This window comes from Pygocentrus nattereri, chromosome 7, assembly GCF_015220715.1.
Source record: "Pygocentrus nattereri isolate fPygNat1 chromosome 7, fPygNat1.pri, whole genome shotgun sequence".
Classification (NCBI taxonomy): Eukaryota; Metazoa; Chordata; class Actinopteri; order Characiformes; family Serrasalmidae; genus Pygocentrus; species Pygocentrus nattereri.
In genome coordinates, this window is record NC_051217.1 from 677,732 (window position 1) to 700,135 (window position 22,404).

The window sequence follows — 22,404 nt, forward strand, 5'->3', positions numbered from 1 at the left end:
GCTAACCCGGGAGGAAGACTGCAGTTTCTAGGTTGATTTTTATGCTGAGGAACAGCATCACCTAGTGGCTACATCCATTCTGTTGAACTTTAAATGTGAGTCAGTTTCTTAAAGGGCTCACCTTCTGCATTTTCCTTGAATATATTTTTCCCTGAGACCCACTTATGACAGTTGCATGGACTCAAATAATCAAAGTGGCTGGACAATGGTCATGTCCATTACCCAGCCTCCATTTTCCCTTAGAGCCAAACATGCTTTATTTACTGTCTCTTTATGTACAATTCATGTAAATAAGCTCTGTTCTGACTGGATGCCTTGCGCCGCGCATCCTGCAGCACTTCTTATAGTCAGCATGAATGTGTGGAGCTAAACTGCTGTAGGTTGATGAAGTGGATGTACAACCCTCAAAACATTATGACCTCCTGCCTAATATGTTAGGCCGAGGTCTCTGTAAAACCTCTAAGGTGCCTTGTGGAACCTGGCAACAGCATTTTAGCAGCAGATCCTGAAGTCCTGTAAGTTGTGAGGTGGAGCCACTGCAGGTCAGACTTATTGTTCCAGCACGTCCCACAGAAGCCTGGTCCAACTCGAAGGTCGGGGCAGCACTTTGAACTCCTCATCATGTTCCTCAAACCATTCCTGAACAATGCTTGTTGAGCTCACATGGACTCCCAAGGGCTGTTTTTCGTCTGCATGCTGGACACAGAAGTGAGTTTTTGTTTTTTTTTAACCACTAGTGCTTCTGCATTTACTGGACTGCAGTTCACCAGCACATTTCTGTCTATATACCTGATACACTGAATATCTGACTGTGCACTAACTGTCTATACGTCCAGTACACCTGTAACACCTGCCTAGGCACATCTCGTCTACGTTCCACACCTGAACCTACTGACCACACACACTCTGTCTGTCCTTTACTGTCTTTAGTCTTTTACTGTTTACTATGCATCTTTTATTACTGCACTGGAAAAGTCGCCCCACAGTGTTTATACTGTACTACCCTGTATTATATAATGACAATAAAGTTGAACTGAATTACACTGACAGATCAAAACAAAACAAAACAAAAAAGTACAAACTCACGAATTGAGCGCCCCTTTAGGATTAATAACTGAACAGCAGAGCAACAACTGGACAAGCACACAAATACAGCAGAAGTGTAGCTACAACTTTCAGAATGAGGCGGCCAGGCGAGACCTTATTTTATCTGGGTTGCACTTTGCTGAGAAAAATCCATCCATCATCCAATCCATCATTTTCACATAAATAAAATATTACATTGATGCAACCGCTGCCAAGAGTCGGCTGAAAAACACTGTGGTGATGCTGTATGTGTTGTATATATATGTTTTCTAGACATATATATATATATTTTATATATGTCTATTTGCTAAATTTAATAAGCAGCAAGCTGTGCCAGTTATTAAACTCTCATATGAAACATAACTGATTAAGAACTGCCCTGAAGGCAGATTGTCACCATAGTGCACCCTGCCTCCTGGAGATCAGGGCACTTTCTGCTGGGTTGAAGCCACTGAGACGTGGTCACGGGTCAACACCTGGTGGTGTCCAGAGGAGGAGGTACAGGTGTGCAGTGACAGCCACCGTAATAGCCTAATTTATTACTTGTTGATTGAGGGAAGAGACAAGCCAATAAAAGATGATGGTTGACTTCAGACGAGCGAGAGACCCAACCTCGGAAATCTTTCTGTTTCTGAATCCCAAGTTCGCTGCTCCCTGCTCAGGAACACGGGCTTTCAGCTCCTCTAGATCCCACAGTGGAAGCCAGCAACCACTCCCGGGGAAAGGAGCTATTTAGGAATTTGACTTTTACAAAATAAGAGTCGGTTAAACTCAAGTCAACTCCAAAAATAAGTTTGGAAAAGACAGTTTAATGTTTCTTTTTATTTTTAATTGATTTGTTTTTTGCTGAATGAACACGGCAATAATTCTGTTTGGCTACAAATGACTTTTAAGTACTAAAAGTACTTTTGAATGTGAAAAAAGTTAATTTAGCATAATTTAGAAATAAGTGCCCCAGCCTCCCCACAATAGTGATATGTCCTAATATAAAGACTTATGTTAATATAAATGAGTGTAAAGGTTTAAAAGTGACAGTTTGGGCACCAGAGAGTAAACACGGTTTTATAACTGACTCTAACATTAAAGCGCAGAGTGTCTCTTCGTCTGGCGTCTGTCTGGCGTCTGTCTGGCGTCTGTCTGAGCGAGTGTGAGAGGACGAGGTCAGTCTGTGTTTCTGAGAGAAAGTTTGGTTCCATAAAAAAAAAAAGTTTGATGTGTTTCAAAGCAAAGTTTCCCTTCTCTGCTTGTCCCTCGGCCATTTTCTAACGCTGGCTAATTCTGGCTTCACCAGAGTTCTTGCAGGGGTCGAAACAAGCGGAGGTCTTCCCCCAGAAAAGCCCTCCTCTCCTCTACACAGGAAAAAAGGTGGTCCCATTCCGAAAACACCGTTTCGAGGCGAGCGCTCCGCTTTTCTAACCCTTCTCTTTCCCTCCTTCTCGCGCGGTAAGGCTGAGGTCGGAGCGCCGGCGCCGTCGCTCAGCGCGTCGGTTCGATCAGACGGGCGGCTCGTTTGAAGTGGACTAAAGTTTTGAGAAAATCTGCACCAAAAAAACCCGGAGAGAACAGCTGAGAGTGGGGTGAGGAGGCTGGCGTTGGCAAGCTGGAGGATCCTTCCCCGCGACTCCCTCCGTGTGTGACGGAATCCTGAATAAGGTGAAGTTAAAAACCAACATTTCGGTGTTTGGAGTGTCCAGGCGCCGCCCGCGACGCTTTCCGGGGGTGTCCAGGCTCTGCTGGCGGTGGGAGCGGGCTGGATCCAGCGCTTTCTCGGCTCCAGGCCTCGTGAAAGTTGGAGCCACATTCTTCTAACAGTTCGCGCTGCAGCTCTTTGTTTAAAGTGTGAATGCGGACTAAACTGCTCAGTGGCTTTAGTGACAGCACCGGTACCGACCCAGAAACGCAGAGAAACCCGGGAATGGTTATGAGCTTCCAGTGGTCTTTAGCTCGGCTCGCTCGCTTTAAAGCTGACACACGTCTGTCTGTCTGTCTGTCTGTCTGTCTGTCTAATACAGAGTCGGTTCATTTGCATAAATAATTTGTAGACAGATTTACATTTTCCTCCTTTTTACGCCGTAAAGCACAAACTCAGCGTGTTCGGAATAAACCCAGAACTTAATGTAGAGGGTTTTATACACGTTGTAATCACAGTTGGCCTCTTATTTAGTGTAGTTCAGGATATTTCTGCATTATTACAGCTAATCTAACAGATGTCACGTGGCCTACATGTCTTCTCATGTGTTCTCAGATTTATGAAAGATAACCCACATAAATGTTCCATTTTTAGGTGTTGGGTAGTTGCTCTGTTATTTAACGATAACCTTGATGACCTCATTACAGGATAATATCACTGTAATAGACTGTTTTGCTGTACAGCTGGCAGTGGAGTGAAATCATGTAATAAGCATAACAGAAAGGTAAAGTAGATGCAGAGCTGGAAATGTATATTCATGTTCTGGCCTCGCTTTCTGGGGTGTTTACAGCAGTATTCTTAACATTAATTCTGCATGTTTTCACCCTTTCAGACCGACCGTCGTGCGCCGCCTGAGGAGACGTTAGTTTTCTGGTGCTGCTTTGTGACCTTCAGTGTTGAGCACGGCCCTGGAGGCTTCTGCCTGTGCTTTTGACTGCTGCGGCCCAGTGCCGTATGCTGATTGGCTGCTTGCCTGGGCGATGAGGATGTGCTGCTGGCATCAAGGAGGAAGGATTCTGACGTGATGGGGTGCAGGACGAGCAAGGTCCTCCCAGAACCACCGGCAGATGTCCAGCTAGACCTAGTCAAGAAGGTAGAGCCTCACCAGACTGATGTCTATAAGAACTTCAACGTGGGGGACATTGGCGCAGACAAAACCGGCTCGCCCTCGCCTCAGAGCCAGGGCCATGCTGCTGCGGTGGCTGCTGCCCCCCAGTCCCCACCCAACGGTCAAGCTGAGCCTACTAACCCCCGGCGCAGCAAGGTGGCCAAATACAGGGCCAAGTTTGACCCTCGGGTGACTGCCAAGTATGAGATTAAGGCCCTGATTGGCCGGGGCAGCTTCAGCCGGGTGGTGCGAGTGGAGCATAAGAACACGCGACAGCCATACGCCATCAAGATGATTGAGACACGGTACCGCGAGGGCCGTGAGGTGTGTGAATCAGAACTGTGTGTGCTGCGCCGTGTGCGCCACACCAACATCATCCAGCTCATGGAGGTGTTTGAGACAGCTGAGCGTGTGTACATGGTGATGGAGCTGGCCACTGGCGGTGAGCTGTTTGACCGCATCATCGCCCGTGGCTCCTTCACTGAACGGGATGCCACTCGTGTGCTGCAGATGGTTCTGGAAGGTGTGAAGTACCTGCACACTCTGGGGATCACACATCGTGACCTGAAGCCAGAGAACCTGCTCTACTACCACCCTGGTGCCGACTCCAAGATCATGATCACGGACTTTGGCCTGGCCAGCACGCGCAAGAAGGGTGATGAGTGCCTGATGAAGACCACCTGCGGCACTCCTGAGTACATCGCCCCGGAGATCCTGGTGCGCAAGCCGTACACAAATGCTGTGGACATGTGGGCCCTGGGAGTCATCTCCTACATTCTTCTCAGTGGCACAATGCCCTTCGAGGACGACAACCGCATGCGACTTTACAGGCAGATCCTCAAAGGGAAGTACAGCTTCTCTGGAGAGGTAAGAATCCAGCATCACTTCCACTGCTATCATTCAGGAAGAGGTTCCAAGTTTCTTGGACGTGTTTTAATTTGACATGTTGTGCTCTCTGAAGATCAGATGTGTTTAACTCCTTAAGTTACGTTTATTATTGTTATTCAGTTAATCTTCATACTTTTTGTTTCGCAGTAAGTTTTTCAGAACTAATAGGTAACATATTTATATATGTCACACAAGAATTTCAGAGTAGTTGCTGAAATTAATATGTAATATATGTAGTTATGAGAGGGAGGAACTGATGTGTGCCCCACACATCACTTCATTAGGGTTTAAAGTCATAATTATGACATGGTCTAAGTAAAGGCAATAAAGAGGTGATGTAGCTGTGCTTCAGGTGTTCACTTGTGTGCTGATCACACTGATTGGACAACAATAACTGTTATTGAGGTAATATCAGCAGGAAATGCTGGATTGGATATGAAAGGGGAAAAAAGAGGGGAATCCGATTTAATCAAATCTAGCTTGAAATAGCACACACACACACACACACACACACACACTGCTCATCTTAAGTGAAGTGCTTCAATAAATAATAGCTCATTTTAAGCCTTAGTAGCTTTTAAATAAGAAATATCAAATTGGTATTGACCGATACTCAAGATGTCAATATCAGTGTCAGTATATGAAAAGAAAAAAAATGGTATTATGCCGCCACTACTGATTGTGGAATATGAAATCATGGCTTCTTGCATACAATGAGCAACACAGCTAATTGCCGTAATTGTGCTAAAGACAATTAATCATCAGCTCCGATTTCGTGACCGTGACTGGCCTATTTGTGCCCTGATCCAGTTACTCATTATGGAGGGTTTACTTCTCTTCATCTGAGTGTGCCACCGTTACAGGGGCAGAATCTGTGATGTGCCACCACTTTGTTTGATGAGTGTAATTTTCTCGAACATCTGTCATGACTCTGAATAAAATTCCCATAAAAGGAATCAATGTGGAATTGTCTCTGACCGGTGTGGTGGGATGCTAGAATGACAGTTCATGAATACGTCCCAGCCCATTGTTGTGTTTGCATATATTCCTCCCTAATGAACAGCTGAGACTCTCTATTAGCAAAATGGGCAAAATAAACAATATTTTGTGAAATGGGAGCAAAAATAAAGCGTTCAGTGATTACTGAGACAGGAAATTGTCTTTGGGATGTTTGATTTGTAATTTAACAATGCTACTCCCAAAAGGGGTGGATGATGCCAACTTTGGGGTTGTATCAGAAGGGTGGGACATGAGATCTAATGAATTTGCATTAAACAGAATTATATACAAATAATTCTTCACAGATAATTCTATATATTTACTCTCAGGCTGTTGGGAATGACGGGTTGCGTACTAAAAGCCAGAAGCTCTGTGCTAATTAATACCGTTTCCATGAACGTCTGAGCCCTTGGCCAATGCAACATCAGCACCTGTGAGCTTTTATTGTTATCGTTTATGTCCGTTTGTCCATTTTCCAGCTTCCACTGTATCCGAAAAAATTGCTTGTTCTGCAACCCCTGTATATGAAAACCTGTTCATTTCAGAACCGGTCCAAACTGTTCAATTAAGACTGTCTGCCAGCGTTTAGCATATGCCACATTTTTGGCAGTAAAATGAGTAACAACCTTATGCTGTTTCCGAGCATAAGGGATAAGGGATTACATGAAAATGGTAGAAGATGCTTCGCTCTGCCATCTGTGACCCTCCATTAACTTGCTGTAAGTCGGCCAAGTCCAAATCTTTTTGATATTTTGCTTTCTAACCACATACTTGCTTCTTTAGAGACAGTAGATGTAACAGACGTAGCTACCACACAAGCCCAAAGCCCACTTACAAATCTTTCCAATTATGATGTGATGTGCAACCCTCCACTTAACATAAGATAACCAACAGAACGGCTAACATCAGCCCCATTTACAGACGCTCTTTTCATGTGGCCTCCACATTTAACCTCATGCATTTCCACTTGGTAAACAAATGTGACTCCAATCATTCAGATTGAAATCCGATTGCTGTGTGGCACATAACATTAAAATCAGCCACATACAACAACAGCTTGTGTTGTCCGGCGTTTTTCATCAAATCAAATCAAATCAAATTTATTTGTGGCGCTTTTTACAACGGATGTTGTCACAAAGCAGCTTCACAGAATTTCGGAAAAGACAAAGTTTCAACAGGACTGTAAGAATGTACAGAAACCCCCTGGTGGGCAAGCCAGGGGCAACAGTGGCAAGGAGAACCTCCCTCAGAGCTGAGGAAGAAACCTTGGGAGGAACCAGGCTCACCAGGGGGGACCCGTCCTCCTCTGGTCAGACTACCTACAGAGTTATTATACTACTAATATTAATAGCAGTAATATTGGTATTAGGGTATTAATAGCAGTAATATTGGTATTAGGGTATTGATAGCAGTAATATTGGTATTAGGGTATTAATAACAGTAATATTTCATTATCTATAAAAAAAGGTTGCCACCTTGAAAGTCACAATTCTTCATGTTATTAATTTTTTTACACTCGTTTTACACTAATATTTACAATATGTAGGAGTAATTAGTCATAGAGCGCTTGTCTTAAAAAATGTATTAAACTGTAAAATCTTAAAAGTGCATTGAGGTGAGATGGTGAATATAAACAAGGTGAAATAAAGATCAGAATGGTTCTTTATTCTGTCTAGTTTGGGAAGATGCTGCAGTGACCGTTAGTGGCGATAATCTAGTGGCCTTTTTAACTTCAGTATTAGAGGGAGGAGCCAGTTCGGTGTTGGGAGGGTTTTGTATTGTCGAATGTGGTTTGAAGAGACGGATGCAATTACAATTGTTTAACATCCACCTACAGTATGAAATGGCATTATGTGACTATTTTTACACCTGGGTGACCCCACTGGGTGACCCCACTGGGTGACCCCACTGGGTGACCCCACTGGGTGATCCCACTGGGTGATCCCACTGTAAATGGGCAGTGCTAAAGTGTGAATGGGGTAAGAGGGACGCATATGGCCATATAGAATTTGTAGTGTGAACACTAAAGAATCTCGAAGTGTTCCTGGCAGCGCTGAAGGGCTGCTTAATCATCATCACAGCAGAGATGAAAGCAGATGTGTCTCCTCTCCTGCTTGTTTACAAGTTGTGTTAGCGCTCCATGTGGTGTGTGTGTTTGTAACAGCCCTTACGTGTACATTAACACGGACTCGTGGGCCATTTCTGTCTGACAGCAAATGTAGCAGACACTGATGTAGCAAATGTGCATGGTTCCTTTCCTCCAGTCATAAAATCAGATGACATGTGCCGACTGAAGACGCATTTGAGATACATGGAAATGCCAGTCTTGAGATCAGATCACCTGAGATCGTGAACAGGGCCTATGTAATGTATATCATGTACACTATATTTCCAAAAGTATTCACTCATTGAATTCAGGTATTCCAATCATTTCCATGGCCACAGTTGTATAAAACCAAGCACCTAGGCCTGCAGACTTGAAGATGCAAGGAGTAGAGGTCGTAAAGGTGGATGACTTCAAATATCTTGGGTCAACCATCCAGAGCAATGGACAGTGTAGAAAAGAGGTGAAGAAGAGGGTGCAGGCAGGATGGAGTGGGTGGAGACGGGTGTCAGGGCTGATGTGTGACAGAAGGATAGCAGCAAGAGTGAAAGGGAAGGTTTACAAGACAGCAGTGCGTCCTGCTATGATGTTTGGTTTGGAGACTGTGGCTCTGTCTAAAAGACAGGAGGCTGAGCTGGAGGTGGCGGAGATGAAGATGCTGAGATTTTCGTTGGGAGTGACGAGGCTGGACAAGATTAGAAATGAGCAGATCAGAGGGACAGTGAAGGTGGAGCAGTTTGGAGATAAAGCCAGAGAGGCCAGGTTGAGATGGTTTGGACATGTGTTGAGGAGGAATAGTGGATATATATTGGGCAAAGAATGTTGGAGATGGAGCTGCCGGGTAGAAGGAGAAGAGGTCGACCTCAGAGAAGGTTTATGGATGTAGTGAAGGTGGACATGGAGATGGTTGGTGTAAAAGTAGAGGAGGCAGTGGATAGGGCAAGATGGAGGCAGATGATCCGCTGTGGCCACCCCTAAAGGGAGCAGCCAAAAGAAGAAGACCTAGGCCTGCAGACTGCTTCTACAGACATTAGTGAAAGAATGTTCTGCAGTCCACTGTCAGTGGTATTATAACAAAGTGGAAGCGATTGGGAACGACAGCAACTCGGCCACGTAAAATGACAGAGCGGTCAGCGGATGCTGAGGGGCATAGTGCGCAGAGGTCACCGACTTTCTGCAGAGTCAATCACTACAGACCTCCAAACTTCTTGTGGGCTTCAGATCAGCTCAAGATCAGCGTAGAGAGCTTCATGGAATGGGTTTCCACGGCCGAGCAGCTGCATCCAAGCCTCACATCACCAAGCACAATGCAAAGCGTGGAATGCAGTGGAGTAAAGCGCCGCCACTGGACTCTAGAGCAGTGGAGACGTGTTCTCTGGAGTGACCAATCACGCTTCTCCGTCTGGAAATCTGATGGACGAGTCTGGGTTTGGCGGTTGCCAGGAGACGGTACTTGTCTGACTGCATTGTGCCGAGTGTAAAGTTTGGTGGAGGGGGGATCATGGTGTGGGGGTGTTTTTCAGGAGTTGGGCTCGGCCCCTTAGTTCCAGTGAAAGGAACTCTTAAAGCTTCAGCACCAAGAGATTTTGGACAATTTCCTGCTCCCAACTTTGTGGGAACAGTTTGGGGACGGCCCCTTCCTGTTCCAACATGACTGAACACCAGTGCACAAAGCAGGTCCATAAAGACGTGGATGAGCCAGTTTGGTGTGGAAGAACTTGACTGGTCTGCACAGAGTCCTGACCTCAACCCCATAGAACACCTTTGGGATGAATTAGAGCGGAGACTGTGAGCCAGGCCTTCTCGTCCAACGTCAGTGTCTGACCTCACAAATGCGCTTCTGGAAGAACGGTCAGAAATTCCCATAAACACTCCTAACCCTTGTGGAAAGCCTTCCCAGAAGAGCTGAAGCTGTTATAGCTGCAAAGGGTGGGCCGACATCATATTAAACCCTATGGATTAAGAATGGGATGCCACTCAGGTTCATATGCGTGTGAAGCCAGACGGGCGAATACTTTTGGAAATACCGTGTGTATATAGTACATTTATATGCACACATCACATGCAGTGCAGGGATCATTTCTCTGTCAGGGCTCCTGAAAGAATTTGTGTATATGACACTTGATGATTCTTCTACTAGAAGTAGCCGGCGAATTTATATGAACACGGCTGATTTATTAGTAAGCTCTGATTTATTCCAGGAACTAACAAACTGACTAAAGCCCTGAAGTTGAATGTCTTCTTTCAGTGAATCTGATAATTGCAAACCTTAGTGTTTTGTACTTCCTGGGCCGGTTTCCCGGACATAGCTTAAGCCTCGTCTGAGGCTGAATAGATGTGTCTGTGGTGAATCGCCAAATCACCGCTGGAAATTCTTTTCAGTATAGGCTTAATTTGGGTCTAGGACACTGGCCTCTTATTCAGTATCTTCAAATGATCATCTACGTTTCAAAATTCCGTTTTGAAATGGATGTTTTTTTGATGTTTTCTGTTGTTAGAGATGTAACTGATATAACTGTGTGATTGCATTTTACAGGTCAGCCAATCAGCCAAGAGAAGTTTGGTGTCCAAATTTTGCTTCTTTAGTTTAGCACTGAAGCTACACGGCTAATGTTAAGCCAATAGTCACCCAAACCTTTTTCATAAATACATCACCGAAACTACACAAAAAGCATCCCTATCTTCGTGAAGGTCACACTGTCTTGTGCGACCTGTGTATGACTTCCTTGTGCTATAAAACCAAAACCTCGCGGCGTAGCGATGAAGGCTGGAGTTCAGCCGAACACCTGTTTGAAGTGACAGCACACTTTGGTCTTTCGAGTTCAGTGTCAGACTGTTCCCTGAACCACATCGACAAGTCTGCACAACCACGATGAACTGGCGTAACTGATGACTTCTAGAGTTTGTTAACACTGTTAGCCTTATAGCTCCAAATTAAAGGTGAAAAAATCATAATTTGGCCACTATTTTTGGAATCAGTGAAAGCGTAATGCATCACAGGAATGCTCATATGATTTTTATTGCGCTAAATAATGGAGATCATGATATTGCTCAGAATAATCACGGTCGTTGTTGCTTGCTGTGATTTGTACAGCCCTATAATGTGGTGCATTTGGGGCCCACTGGTGGTTTGTAGGACTTGTGTTACAGCATAGAAAGGCTGACAGCCTGTTGTTATGAAGCTACATGAAGGGATGTAGGCTTTTACCCAGTATATTCAAAACTGCATTCCTCAGCAGAAATATTCCCCAGAAGGCCACTGTCCCGAAACCAGGAAACAATAGCCTGTGATAGTTCAGCCTTTGTCCTGTTCATCTGTCTGGATGTTTGTTCGAAACCCTTCTTTTACTTGGTTTTCCATTACGGTAAACCAGCCCTTGCTTTCTTGCTGAAGGAAGTGCTTGACTGTCCAATTGTGAATGTGTTTATGTTGGTGAGTGACTTTCCCTGTGTTGTGGTATTATGTGTTTGTTTGTGTTTTTGTGCGCGTGTGTGCGTGTATGTATGTGCGTGTGTATTGATTGGACGGTGTCCAGTACTCTCCTGTCATCGTGTCTTATCCCACACTAACCCCCTACTTGGAGTGTGTGATGCAAGGCTGCAGTGTGTCTGGCAGAGTGTGTGCGTCAGTCTCCTGCTCAGAACCACACACAATGGCTGATGTGGGGTTTATGGGGAAGAGTCACACAAGTCACACAGACAAAGCTCGTTTGTGTTTTGCGTTCTCTCTGTCACATGAAGCCGAATTAAGTGAAGAGAAAAATTAAAAGTGAACCACTAGTTTTATTCCCCTTATTGGTCAAGATAAAAGTTCACATAACTTAATATTGTTGTCATGTCTTGCTTCACTACACAAACTAACCTTCCAGTAACACTGTGGACATGAGTCTACAATGAATACACTGTCTGGTGTTCCAGTTCTAATGTAAGACCCCAGCAGATTTAAGGGCCCTAAGGGAATGAGGCAGTCTGATTCATGTTATTATGTGCTATAAAAAAATCTCCAGACAAGTTGCCTCAAAAAGAAATGTTATGTTGGCTCTTGGTGCATTATTGAGGTCATAACTTCAATAGCAGTAAAAAGTTTTCTGGATTTTTTACTCATAGGGATATACTGTAACAAGGAGCGAGGAGGCGGACGCAAACGCTGAGATAAGCCACTTTTACTGAGGGCAAATCCAGGGTCGTGGTCATGACAGTCCACGTTCAAAGATCTAACGCGGATAGAATGAAGGACACACGTGACGAAATACAACCAAACAAACAAATCCAAACTATACAAACAGCACGTCAAAACAGGCTTACAAACAACAATTCACACCAATCAAACAAAGACCAACGAACACAGGGCTTAAATATCACAGGGCTAATAAGGATAACGGGACACAGGTTGAAATACAGGTGGGAACAATCAGGAGCGGAGTAGCGAAACAAGGGGGCTGGACATCAAGGAATCAAAACAAAGAGGCACGTGGACGACCAGAAAGTAAACACAAAAGCACATGGAGGAGTGGGAGGAGCCAATCGTGACATATACCAATATGTACATTTCAGGCTGATTCCAAATATGAAAATGTCCTTGCTGTGTCCTTTAAAATCATGAAAGCAGCGAGTGCTAGATCAGATTGAACTAGTTCAGCATCGTCATGGTGAGAATAAACCCTGCTTTGGTTTTTAAACATGTGGTGCAGGGAAGGTCTTGCATCAATAGTTATAGATCTTTTGAAAACCGCTGAGTAAAACTTTTTCAGTTCTTAATGTTTTTGTTGCCAAACTGCGTTGAGCATCTCGATGCATTGATCTAGAATGTGTCTGCATCCTTGACGCTTTTGAAAGCTGTTCAGGGTTTTCTTGCTATAAGTGGTATAAGCACTCACTGAGGGCCCCCAAGTCATACAGACCAAGTTATGTATGTATGTATTCCTTCATTCATTTATTATTGTATTCGGATTTCCCTCTTATTAAGCTGTTGCCAATTTCCACCACTTAGCCAGGTTTCACTGCTCAGACAATGCTACCAAGCTGGGAATGTGAGGAATCTGTTATAACAAGATTCAGTAATGCATCCCTTTTTCTGCTAGAATAGAATTAATAGGCAGTTCATTAATAGTCATTCTAGGCTATTACTACTGTAATTGTAATACCGTAGTGAATTTGGAAAAGTCTGAGTGTGGTTTTAATGTTGCTGTTTTACTTTCCGTCAGCCGTGGCCCAGTGTGTCCAACCTGGCAAAGGACTTCATTGACCGTGTGCTGACGGTGGACCCCAGCGAGCGTCTGACAGCCGGCCAGGCACTCAAACACCCCTGGATCGTCAGTATGGCTGCCTCGTCAACCATGAAGAACCTGCAGCGCTGCATCTCCCAGAACCTCCTGAAGAGGGCATCCTCGCGCTGCCACAGCACCAAGTCAACCCAGTCCACTCGCTCGACCCGTTCGACCAAGTCCAGCAGAGCACGGCGCGTCCGGGAGAAGGAGTTGAGGGAGCTCAACCGTCGCTATCAGCAGCAATACAATGGCTGAGAGAGGATACACACTCACATACACACAGAGACTGAAGAGACCCACGTAGGAGCCAAAGGGACCCATAGGAGGTGGAGTGGTGTGGAGCCGTTGTGTGTGTGTGTGTGTGTGTGTGTGTGTGTGCGTGTGTGTGGGGGAAAAACTCCCTAAAGGATTCGCACCCGACCACAGAGCCAATAAACGTCTCACTCGTCTTTCAGTCCATCTCTATTGCTCTTCTTCTCTTTTTGTTCCCCTTATTTGTGTTTCCCCCTTATTTATTTATTGTTGATGTTTTTTTCGTTATGTTGCCGTCTTTGAAGTTACTGTTTCATCGAGCATTTTATCTGATTGTATCTGTTGAACAGAGTTCTACATGATGAAGTTGCTGGAAGGATTACTAAATACATGTGGCTGTTCTGAGTCCTTCCTTCATTTTGCTGTGAATTATTTTGTGAGGGCGCCGTTACGGTCGGCGGCTTCTCTGGGAGGGGAAAGTTTATGCTGTCAATCAGATATTTACAACATGTCCTGCCTAAATCGAATCTCTTGTGCCAAAAACATCACTTGAGGTGTGAAGGTCAAAGTAGTCTTTTATGTGTCTAAAGAAACCACTTGGATGAAGTCAGTCTGTAGGAGGATGTTGAACCGGAAGATGCCAAATATGTGGCTGTCGTCCAGTGACTCCGCTTCAGCCAGTCACACCTGCTCTCCAGGTGGATCCTGCAGTCGTATCTGTCGTTGGTCATGAAAAGAAGCGGGAATATCTTCGATTGAGTTGAGAACGTTTTAGCAGAGATGCACCGATTAGAAATTGTTATAGCTGATTCCGAGTTCTGTATGGATTAACTGAACACATGAAACCCAAAAGTCACAGTAGAAGTCACGTCATTGTTCTTTAAGGGACCGCACTGGCTTTGTAAATGTAAAATCAGTTGCCTGTTCTAATAAAATACATCAAGCACAATTAGTTATTTCTAATTACATTCTCACAGGTGTAGCAGCGTCAAAATGCAGCAAGATCTTAGCTGCATCGCGTGATTGGAGCAAAAATCTGCTGATTCCCGTTGTGCATCCCTAGTTTTCAGCATCGGTTACAAACATGGCAAATCTGATTAAGCTGTGTGCAAAGTTTGTTTCGACTACAGACCCTGTAGAGAGTCTTGTGCTCCTGGATAAATATCATCATATGAATACAACTGAATGCAAAAGTTTGTGCGCCCCTGGTCAAATGAGATTTTATTTTCTATTGAGAACACACAACTGCACACGTTAATGCACAGGTTTTTTGATTATTTGCTTAATTTAAACGGTGTAAAATAATAAAACAGAAAATGGGGCCCACGCAAAAGTTTATGCACATTTAATATTTTATTTTTTTTCCAAATATGTTAAAGTTAGCGAAAAAGTGTTTGTTTGTTCCATGATTGCTGATGTTAACTTACTTTTTAAATCAAGAAAACAAGATAATTTGATCAAGGGTGCGCAGTTTTTTGTTCACACTGCCAATAATTCCTTTGAAGTGTGAGCGATGAAATGTGTCTAGTCTGAATCACTTCACACACCTGCTGCGCGTGCTTTGAAAGTGTGCTCATCTTCCTCGTTCTTACAGTAAATGTCTGTACTTGATCAGAGGTTTATTTGGGTGACACTTTACTGTAGAGTTCTGTTCATAAGGCTACATATGACATGCATAAGCTTGACATAGTCCTACTAATAGGCATCATCTGCCATGAAGGCTACTTTAGTCAACTTTGGTCAAAATCGGCGAACGTAACCTTTATAGCGATTGACGCCTGGTGGAACTGGCATTTCTAAACATTTATGTAGGTTAATGTCAGTTGACTGGACAAGCGTGTGCAGGTGTGATGAAGCCTTATGAGCCGTCCCTGACAGTAAAGTGTTACCTGTATTGGTTATAGGCAGAGGTAGTGATGCTTCTTTGGCTACAGAACTTTATTTTGCGTGGTTTCTCTTTTAAAGACAGTATTTGTCCAAAAGAAATACAGCAGCTGTTTGAATTCCATTGTGTCTTAATTTAAGCGTTATCTTGAACTCGTCTTGAAGTTACCTTGAAAGGACAATACAGCATTCCTAAAATATCCACACTATATTATCCTGTGAATTTCAAAGCTAAACGGTTCCATCCAGAGCACCTGTAGCGCAATAGGAACCAGGCTGTTGAAGGAGAACACAGTCGCCTGGCTGATCTTTCCCATTCACAATATCTCTTACGTGCTGAAGTGATTTATTTTCATTAGGATCACCAACAGAAGTGACTTTCTGGTTCAGTAATTGTATGTTGGGAAGACCACTGTTTGTATGTGGGAAGACCACTGTTTTGTTTTATGCTTTTCTGTCTTTACTAAACAGGCAAGTTACTTTCATGGAAGGACATTTTCTTACAACTGTATGTTAGTAGTTTGAATTTGTAGTTTGTTTACTAATTAAAGGAAATAAAAGGAGGTCTCTGCCACTTGCCGGTAGAGGAAAATTGCTGCCAAAAACATTAAGAGGAAAAGTTGATGGAATCGCCAAACCGTACAGTACGTGGAATTGTGTGTTTAACTCCGGTGCAAGTGTTGTCCATTTGATGAAACCATTCCAACACTGTCTCCTGAAGGAAAATGTGTCCATGTATGTCTTGTTTGTGTCTGATTTTGTTTTAACGAAGGATAATAAGTCATGTTAACTTTTTTTCAGAATAGTGAATCTGCTCGTTTTGTTTTTATCAGATGTCTCAATTAAAGAATTTCGACGTAGTTTCACATTTCGCAAGTCAGTTTTTCTTGTGGTTCCAGAAGTTGGACGCTGGTGCTTTGAATTTACATGGCTTAACCCTTTAACGAGCCGTGGGTGGGACCTGGGTTCTTCTCTAGCCTAAATATAGCTACATTAGTTTACACCGAAATCCCCGTAGTTGCTGAACCATAAGCTTCTGTATGAAATAAATCTGAGATGTGAAGCGGTTAACCCATTCATAACCCATTCATAACCCATTCATAACCCATTCATAACCATTCATAACCCATTCATAACCCATTCAAGCTAAATTTAGTGTGATGCTAAAGAACTTGCTGAGTGATCTACAGTAATGAAATTGTGTAAAGTTATACTTCAAATGAACAACTAGGAATAACCATTCAGCTTTCCTATTTTCCATTATTGGCTTTGAAAAATCCCAAAAAGTGCTCAGGAAGGTTCCGAGTCCAAAGAAACTAAAACTCGGACCGTGAGGGATTGAATGTGCGTAAGGTCTCCACAAGAATGAAATATGTTAAATACAATTACTGCCAAAAAATGAGAAACAGCTGTGATGCTGTGCTGTTTTATTCATGTGGGACCAATGTGTTCATTTGAATCAAGTCAATTTAAAAAATGTTTACCAGTGAAGTTTGAGAAAAAAAACAACACTTTATGTTCTGGTAGAGTTAAAAAAGGGGAGCTCCACCAATTTTATCTGTAATTAAGATAAGATAAGATAAGATGAGATAAGATAAGATAAGATACGATGAGATAAGATAAGATAAGATAAGATAAGATAAGATACGATAAGATAAGATACGATGAGATAAGATAAGATAAGATGAGATAAGATAAGATAAGATACGATGAGATAAGATAAGATAAGATAAGATAAGATAAGATAAGATAAGATAAGATAAGATACGATAAGATAAGATACGATGAGATAAGATAAGATAAGATAAGATGAGATGAGATGAGATGAGATGAGATAAGATAAGATAAGATAAGATAAGATAAGATGATCCTTTATTAGTCCCACAGCGGGGAAATTCACAGTATTACAGCAGCAGCAGAGTAACAGGAGTAAGACACTCAGTAGTAGAAACGGGAAACAGTGTAAACGTTATAAACGTTATAAATAATAAAAATTAAAGTTAAATCTCGACTGTTTACAACAAAATAAGGATAAGAATAAAATAAGAGTTGCATTAAATCTGCATTGCACTTATGAACATATTGCACAATGAAAAATGTTTGCATTCTGAATGTGTGTATATTGTGTGTGTATATTGTGTATGTATATTGTATGTGTGTATATTGTGTGTGTATATTGTGTGTGTGTATTGTGTAAGTATATTGTATGTGTGTATATTGTGTGTATATTGTGTGTGTAGCCCTGTGATGGACTGGCGACCTGTCCAGGGTGTATCCTGCCTTCCAGCACCCCTGCGACCCTGACGGCGAAGCGGCTTAGAAAATGGATGGATGGATATTGTGTATGTATATTGTGTGTGTGTATTGTGTGTGTGTGTGTGTGTGTGGTCTACTGGGAGCAGTGCTGGTTGAACAGTCTCACAGCAGCAGGAAGGAAGGACCTGCGATAGCGCTCCCTCACACACTTGGGGTGAAGGAGCTGGTCACTGAAGGAACTGCCCAGTGCTGCCAGCGTCTCACGCATGGGGTGGGAGTCGCTGTCCAGCTTGTTTAGCATCCTCCTTTCTCCCACCGCCTGCACTGGGTCTAGAGGAGTTCCCGGGACCGAGCCGGCCCTCCTGACCAGTTTGTCCAGTTTCTTCCTGCCGCCCCAGCAGACCACTCCATAGAAGGTGGCTGATGCCACCACTGTGTCAAAAAAGGTCATCAGGAGCGCCCCCTGCCCTCCAAACGACCTCAGTCTCCTGAGCAGGTAGAGCCTGCTCTGTCCTCTCCTGTAAAGCGCAGCAGTGTTATCTGACCGCTCCAGTTTATAGTTAATCAAATGGTCAACAGAATCAATCCGAGGGGTTTGGTGTGAAACGCTTCATTCCTGAGAAACGTCCCGAAAATGGTTCACAGGGGTGGTGAGGAGCCAGACGTCTGACGTGTGTGAGGCCTATAAACGCTCCGTCACAGAAAGCCGTTACATGGTTATGACTCCTCCTGCGTCTGGTGTCTGAGGCGCTGTTTTACATCAGTTTTATTAATTTTAAGATAAAGTTTCGGCCCAAAACGTTTAATCAACTTCACGTCGACTTGCCCTGAATGACTGCATCTCAGCCACTAGGCAGGCTTTTGAAAAGTAGGTGTAGTCCCCCTTTAACAGCGACGCGAATCCACTTCGCGACCACAGGGCGGCGCAATAACAGCGAACGGAATGCACCGCACAGTCGCGATTCAGCGCCAGCGGTGGGTTTAACTCAGTTTTGTCACGATTTAAACTGAACTGGGCGACAGCGGCTCTCAGCGCGCGGTTATATTAAAGTGTATGAAACAAAGAGTGTTTGGCATTTTTAGGTTTTCGCGCCATCTAGTGGCCGCGCACAGAATACAACCAATTCAGATTACCTTTCAGGCGAGAATTCATTTTAGCGCAACATTACTAAAGGAAACGCTTTCGCACTTCGGCGCCGCATTGGCTCGTTCTGCCGCGATGAACGCAGGTGAACATAGAAAAGCGGCCGCAGCCGTGCGTCACACTTCATCACGCTTCGTTATGTCGCCTGTATGTCGGTTTGGGACTCAGCGGTCCGTCAGATGTCAGACGTCTTTGGGTGATTTTGCCTTATTCCCCGCCCCCCTGTCGCTCTCCCCAAGTCTTATTGGACGAAGGCGATGTCACTCGCGCTGTTTACACGGCGTAACGTTCGCTGATTGGTTACTCTCTGCTTCGCTTACTGGTCTCTCAAGTTACAGCAGCGAGGGGAACGCGTTGATAGTTTGGCACAGCAGCTAAACTCAGCCGCGGGTCGCGTGTAGGCGTCTCTGTTGGTGTGTGGTGAGAACAAAGAAGGTTCTTCAGACGTGATTTATCACACCACCTGATGGAGAACGTTCTGGTCGCGATGTGAGGGTGAGTAAACAGTATGTGCTCATGTTTCTATGGCGTTCCCCGAGTTTGCCCCGTGTGTTTATGCTTGGCCGCTTGGCCGCTTTGGCCGCTCGGCTGGTCGGTCGGTCCCAGTCGGGTGGGTTTATTTAGATGGCTGTGCGATTTAGTGCTTTAATTACCAGCATTAACAGCCCGAGCCCCACACGTCTACTTCGCGCTTTCATATGTCAGGTGGCTTTCAGGCGTAACCCTACCTGGCGCGTGTTTGTTGTGGTACTGAAGTTACCTCAGAAATCCTAGCTTAGCCAGGTTAGCTTAGCCGCATTTGCTACCGTTGTTTGTTTTGCATCTATTCCGACTAAACCCCGCTGCGGCTTTATAAACCAGATGCCCAGCGTGTTAAAGTCAGCACTCGGCCAGTCTCGCGTCACCGTCTTTGTGTTGTTGGTAATGATAGCTAAGCTAAGCTAAGCTAACACATAGACTAACGTTTAGCTTGCTACCTAGCTAGCCGGCTAACCGCTGTCTGCAGTTAGCTTAGCGCGCCCGAGTTTAAGCAGATGTGTCCGGACGCGGCGCCTCAGCGAAGAGCCTAATTACAGCGGTGCCCTAACCCAGCTACCAAGCCTAAACCTCGGGTTTAATTCGCCTGGCTTCGCGGTCGGAGCAGCGTTTTGTTCTGCGTTGAGAGCCCTGAAGGAAGAGACCTCGATAACAGCTGGTAATCCACAGACGATCGATCAGCTAACGTGGTTTAATATCACATCTACTCGGCGTTGGTGAAACTTCGGAATAGAAAGGTTTGTGTGCGCAAATGAACGGAGACAACGCGCTACTGAGCGCAGAAAGGGCAGCCGGGTTGCCCGTTTAACCACGTAAACAGCCGGCCGAGGAGTGCCCGCTCCGGGAGGTGGTGGTGTTATTCTGCTTTTCCCACCAGGCTTTTAGGATTATAACCTAGCGAGGTTACCTGCTTCGCGTTTCTAGTGGCCGTGGTTGTGCAGTTTTGTACCGAGGACCTTGTTTTGTTTGCTGTTACCACAGAACATCTGGAAAGCGCTTCTGTTCTCAGCTGCACATTCCGGACTAAGAAACTGAGGTTTTTGTTTTGTCATCTTCACCTCCTGCTGCAAAAGTGGCCGCTCGGTAGTCTTGGTGTGCGTTTTTACAGGCCTGGTACCAGCTGGATCAGGGAATACAGACCCAGGTCTGGATTGAAGGCCCATCTGCTCTGCACATTTTGGGCTGTCCTTTTATTCCAGGATGTGAGGCAGGCAATAACAGCCTTGCATAACAGCCTAGACTGACTCCATCTGGATCTAGTCCAGCTTTTTATTAAGGTGTAAATGAATACTCTAGAGATAGCAGGGAAATCAACCCCCCACTCACACTTTGCTGGGGGCTCTGGTTTTTAGTGAAACCAAAGACCCGTTACTAAGATTTCCTAAAGGGTGGTATTTTGTGCCGTGTTGGAAATGGTATCCTTTGTGCCCGTATGCGTTGGCAGGACTTGGCTGTGATTTTGGATTAAACGTTACTTCGTTTCTTTAGTTTAAAAAATTGCATAAAAGACAAAACAGGTTTTTCTATTTCTCACGGTTTGTTGTTTTTCCAAGTACTGCTTTTATGTAGTGCTGGCCTTGGTGTGTGTGTGTGTGTGTGTGTGTGTGTGTATGTATGTATGTATGTATGTATGTATGTGTATGTATGTATGTGTGTATATATATATAATATATCACACAGTTCAACATGTTAGTACTGTTGGAATATGTTGTTTCAGAAATATCGGGGAAGAGTTTCAACATTGCAACAATATTGACAACCGTCTGTTTAGCATAACCACATACACCCCACACATTTTGATAAATTCAGAAATCATTCATATTGGTGTGCACCTAAGCAGAACCAGAGACCGCAGCCGGAGGGCTTTGGACCAGGCTGCACCTCTCAGTGTAGATCTCAGGACCCACATAACTGCAATTTAGTAGCCGGTACCTGGACCTTTGATTAATCAGGGCTTCATCAGTCTGCATGATGGGAATAACTTCGTAGTGATTTCACCGTAGATTTCATAGTAAAGGATTCATGTCTTAGTCAGACCTAATACAAATGACATTGTTTTTTCTTGTTTAATTTTATTTTAGAGGTGGAAGATGTGACAGAATTGTGATATTACAGCACTGTAAGTATTGACGATATTCACAACGTACTCAGAAAGGCTTATTGTGACGCATTGTGATGCTCTGTGTGTCGTACGCCACCAGTGAGCACATTTCTGAATGCCATGTTTTGTGTTCTGTTCCCATAGGAGAAGGAAGGAGACTCCTTTGCTTTTAGAGCTGACCCTTAGGTGAACCTCCTTTCTCACCTGCTTTAGTGCTCTCTCTGTCTCTGTGTGGAACAATGGCCCCCATCGTTCTCTGTGTGACGTATCACTGATCTCCAAGTGCTGGACACCAAAAATGGAGAGAAAACGTAGAAAGAAATGAAAACGTAAGCCATGTGTTAATCAGGCTTTTCAGAGTTCCAGATATAGCCCATCCCAAAATCTTCAGGACTGTTTAGTCACCATTGCTCATTTTCAGCCACATTCATGCAGGGACTTAAGAGGCACTGACACTTTTAGACTCCCTTGGATGAGCTATGAACTGAACCAGACTGCAGGCACTATGGCCCCAGTCTGCCTCTTCCTATTTGTGGCCCTGCTGGTGGGGCGCTTGCCTCTGACTGGGACTGAGGAAGAGCCAGGGACTCCCAGCTCACCCTCCTCCTCCACCGCCACTGATGGATTCTTCAGCTCCAACTGCTCTCAGCTCACCCTGAAAGTGGACTTCTCCTCCAGAGTAGTAGAACATGGTAAGTCGAGTCTCCTGTTGTCTTTTAGCTCCGTGTGGTGTTGGATGTTCTTATACAGTGGCTTTGAAGGCTGTTTGCACGGTGCATTAACATGTTTCATGTCCAGGTTCTGTGTTTCTCTTGGATGGGTTATTTATTGATTGATTGATTGATTGATTGATTGCCAGGTCATAGACCACCTTCACAGGTACCAGGACTGGATTGTATCATTGTACAGAATTATTTTCTCTGCACACGTGAATACACAACATTATACATTCTCTACACATTTATTCTCCAAAAGTGTAGGTTGTGATTGTAGGATTTCATTTATAGTCAGTTAATTTATACATGAACAGTCCATGTATGACGGAGTGCTTTATAGTTCATAATGGGCCAAAGAATAATTTACATATA

General features: G+C 44.2%; 2 protein-coding genes across 6 annotated transcripts in view; both read left to right on the top strand.

The window, feature by feature from the left end:
• The first annotated feature begins 2,178 nt into the window (after positions 1-2,178).
• Positions 2,179-16,144, top strand: pskh1 (protein serine kinase H1). Of its 4 annotated transcripts, XM_037540269.1 has the most exons (5): positions 2,179-2,246; positions 2,378-2,451; positions 2,535-2,739; positions 3,609-4,751; positions 13,080-13,397. In XM_037540269.1, exons 4-5 carry the CDS (start codon positions 3,801-3,803, stop codon positions 13,395-13,397), a joined length of 1,269 nt encoding a protein of 422 aa, XP_037396166.1. In that variant the 5' UTR covers positions 2,179-2,246; positions 2,378-2,451; positions 2,535-2,739; positions 3,609-3,800. The 4 variants fall into 4 exon arrangements, with proteins under 4 accessions (XP_037396166.1, XP_017572633.1, XP_017572636.1 ...); XM_017717144.2 differs by having other exon boundaries at positions 2,378-2,739; positions 13,080-16,144; XM_017717147.2 differs by lacking the exons at positions 2,378-2,451; positions 2,535-2,739 and having other exon boundaries at positions 2,229-2,246.
• A 2,855-nt stretch (positions 16,145-18,999) lies between these two features.
• mbtps1 (membrane-bound transcription factor peptidase, site 1) overlaps positions 19,000-22,404 on the top strand; it is a 29,913-nt gene continuing 26,508 nt past the window's right edge. For both annotated transcript variants that reach the window (XM_017717142.2, XM_017717143.2), the window contains exons 1-3: positions 19,000-19,173; positions 21,297-21,334; positions 21,461-22,008. In XM_017717142.2, coding sequence (XP_017572631.1) covers positions 21,789-22,008 — 220 coding nt within the window. In that variant the 5' untranslated portion in view covers positions 19,000-19,173; positions 21,297-21,334; positions 21,461-21,788. The remainder of the gene's footprint in view (positions 19,174-21,296; positions 21,335-21,460; positions 22,009-22,404) is intronic.

Excerpts from the sequence above, each read along its gene's own strand:
- pskh1 (XM_017717144.2), top strand. The coding sequence starts at position 3,801 with ATGGGGTGCAGGACGAGCAAGGTCCTCCCAGAACCACCGGCAGATGTC. Across the intron at positions 4,752-13,079 it reads AGTACAGCTTCTCTGGAGAG|CCGTGGCCCAGTGTGTCCAA; the intron begins GTAAGAATCCAG and ends ACTTTCCGTCAG.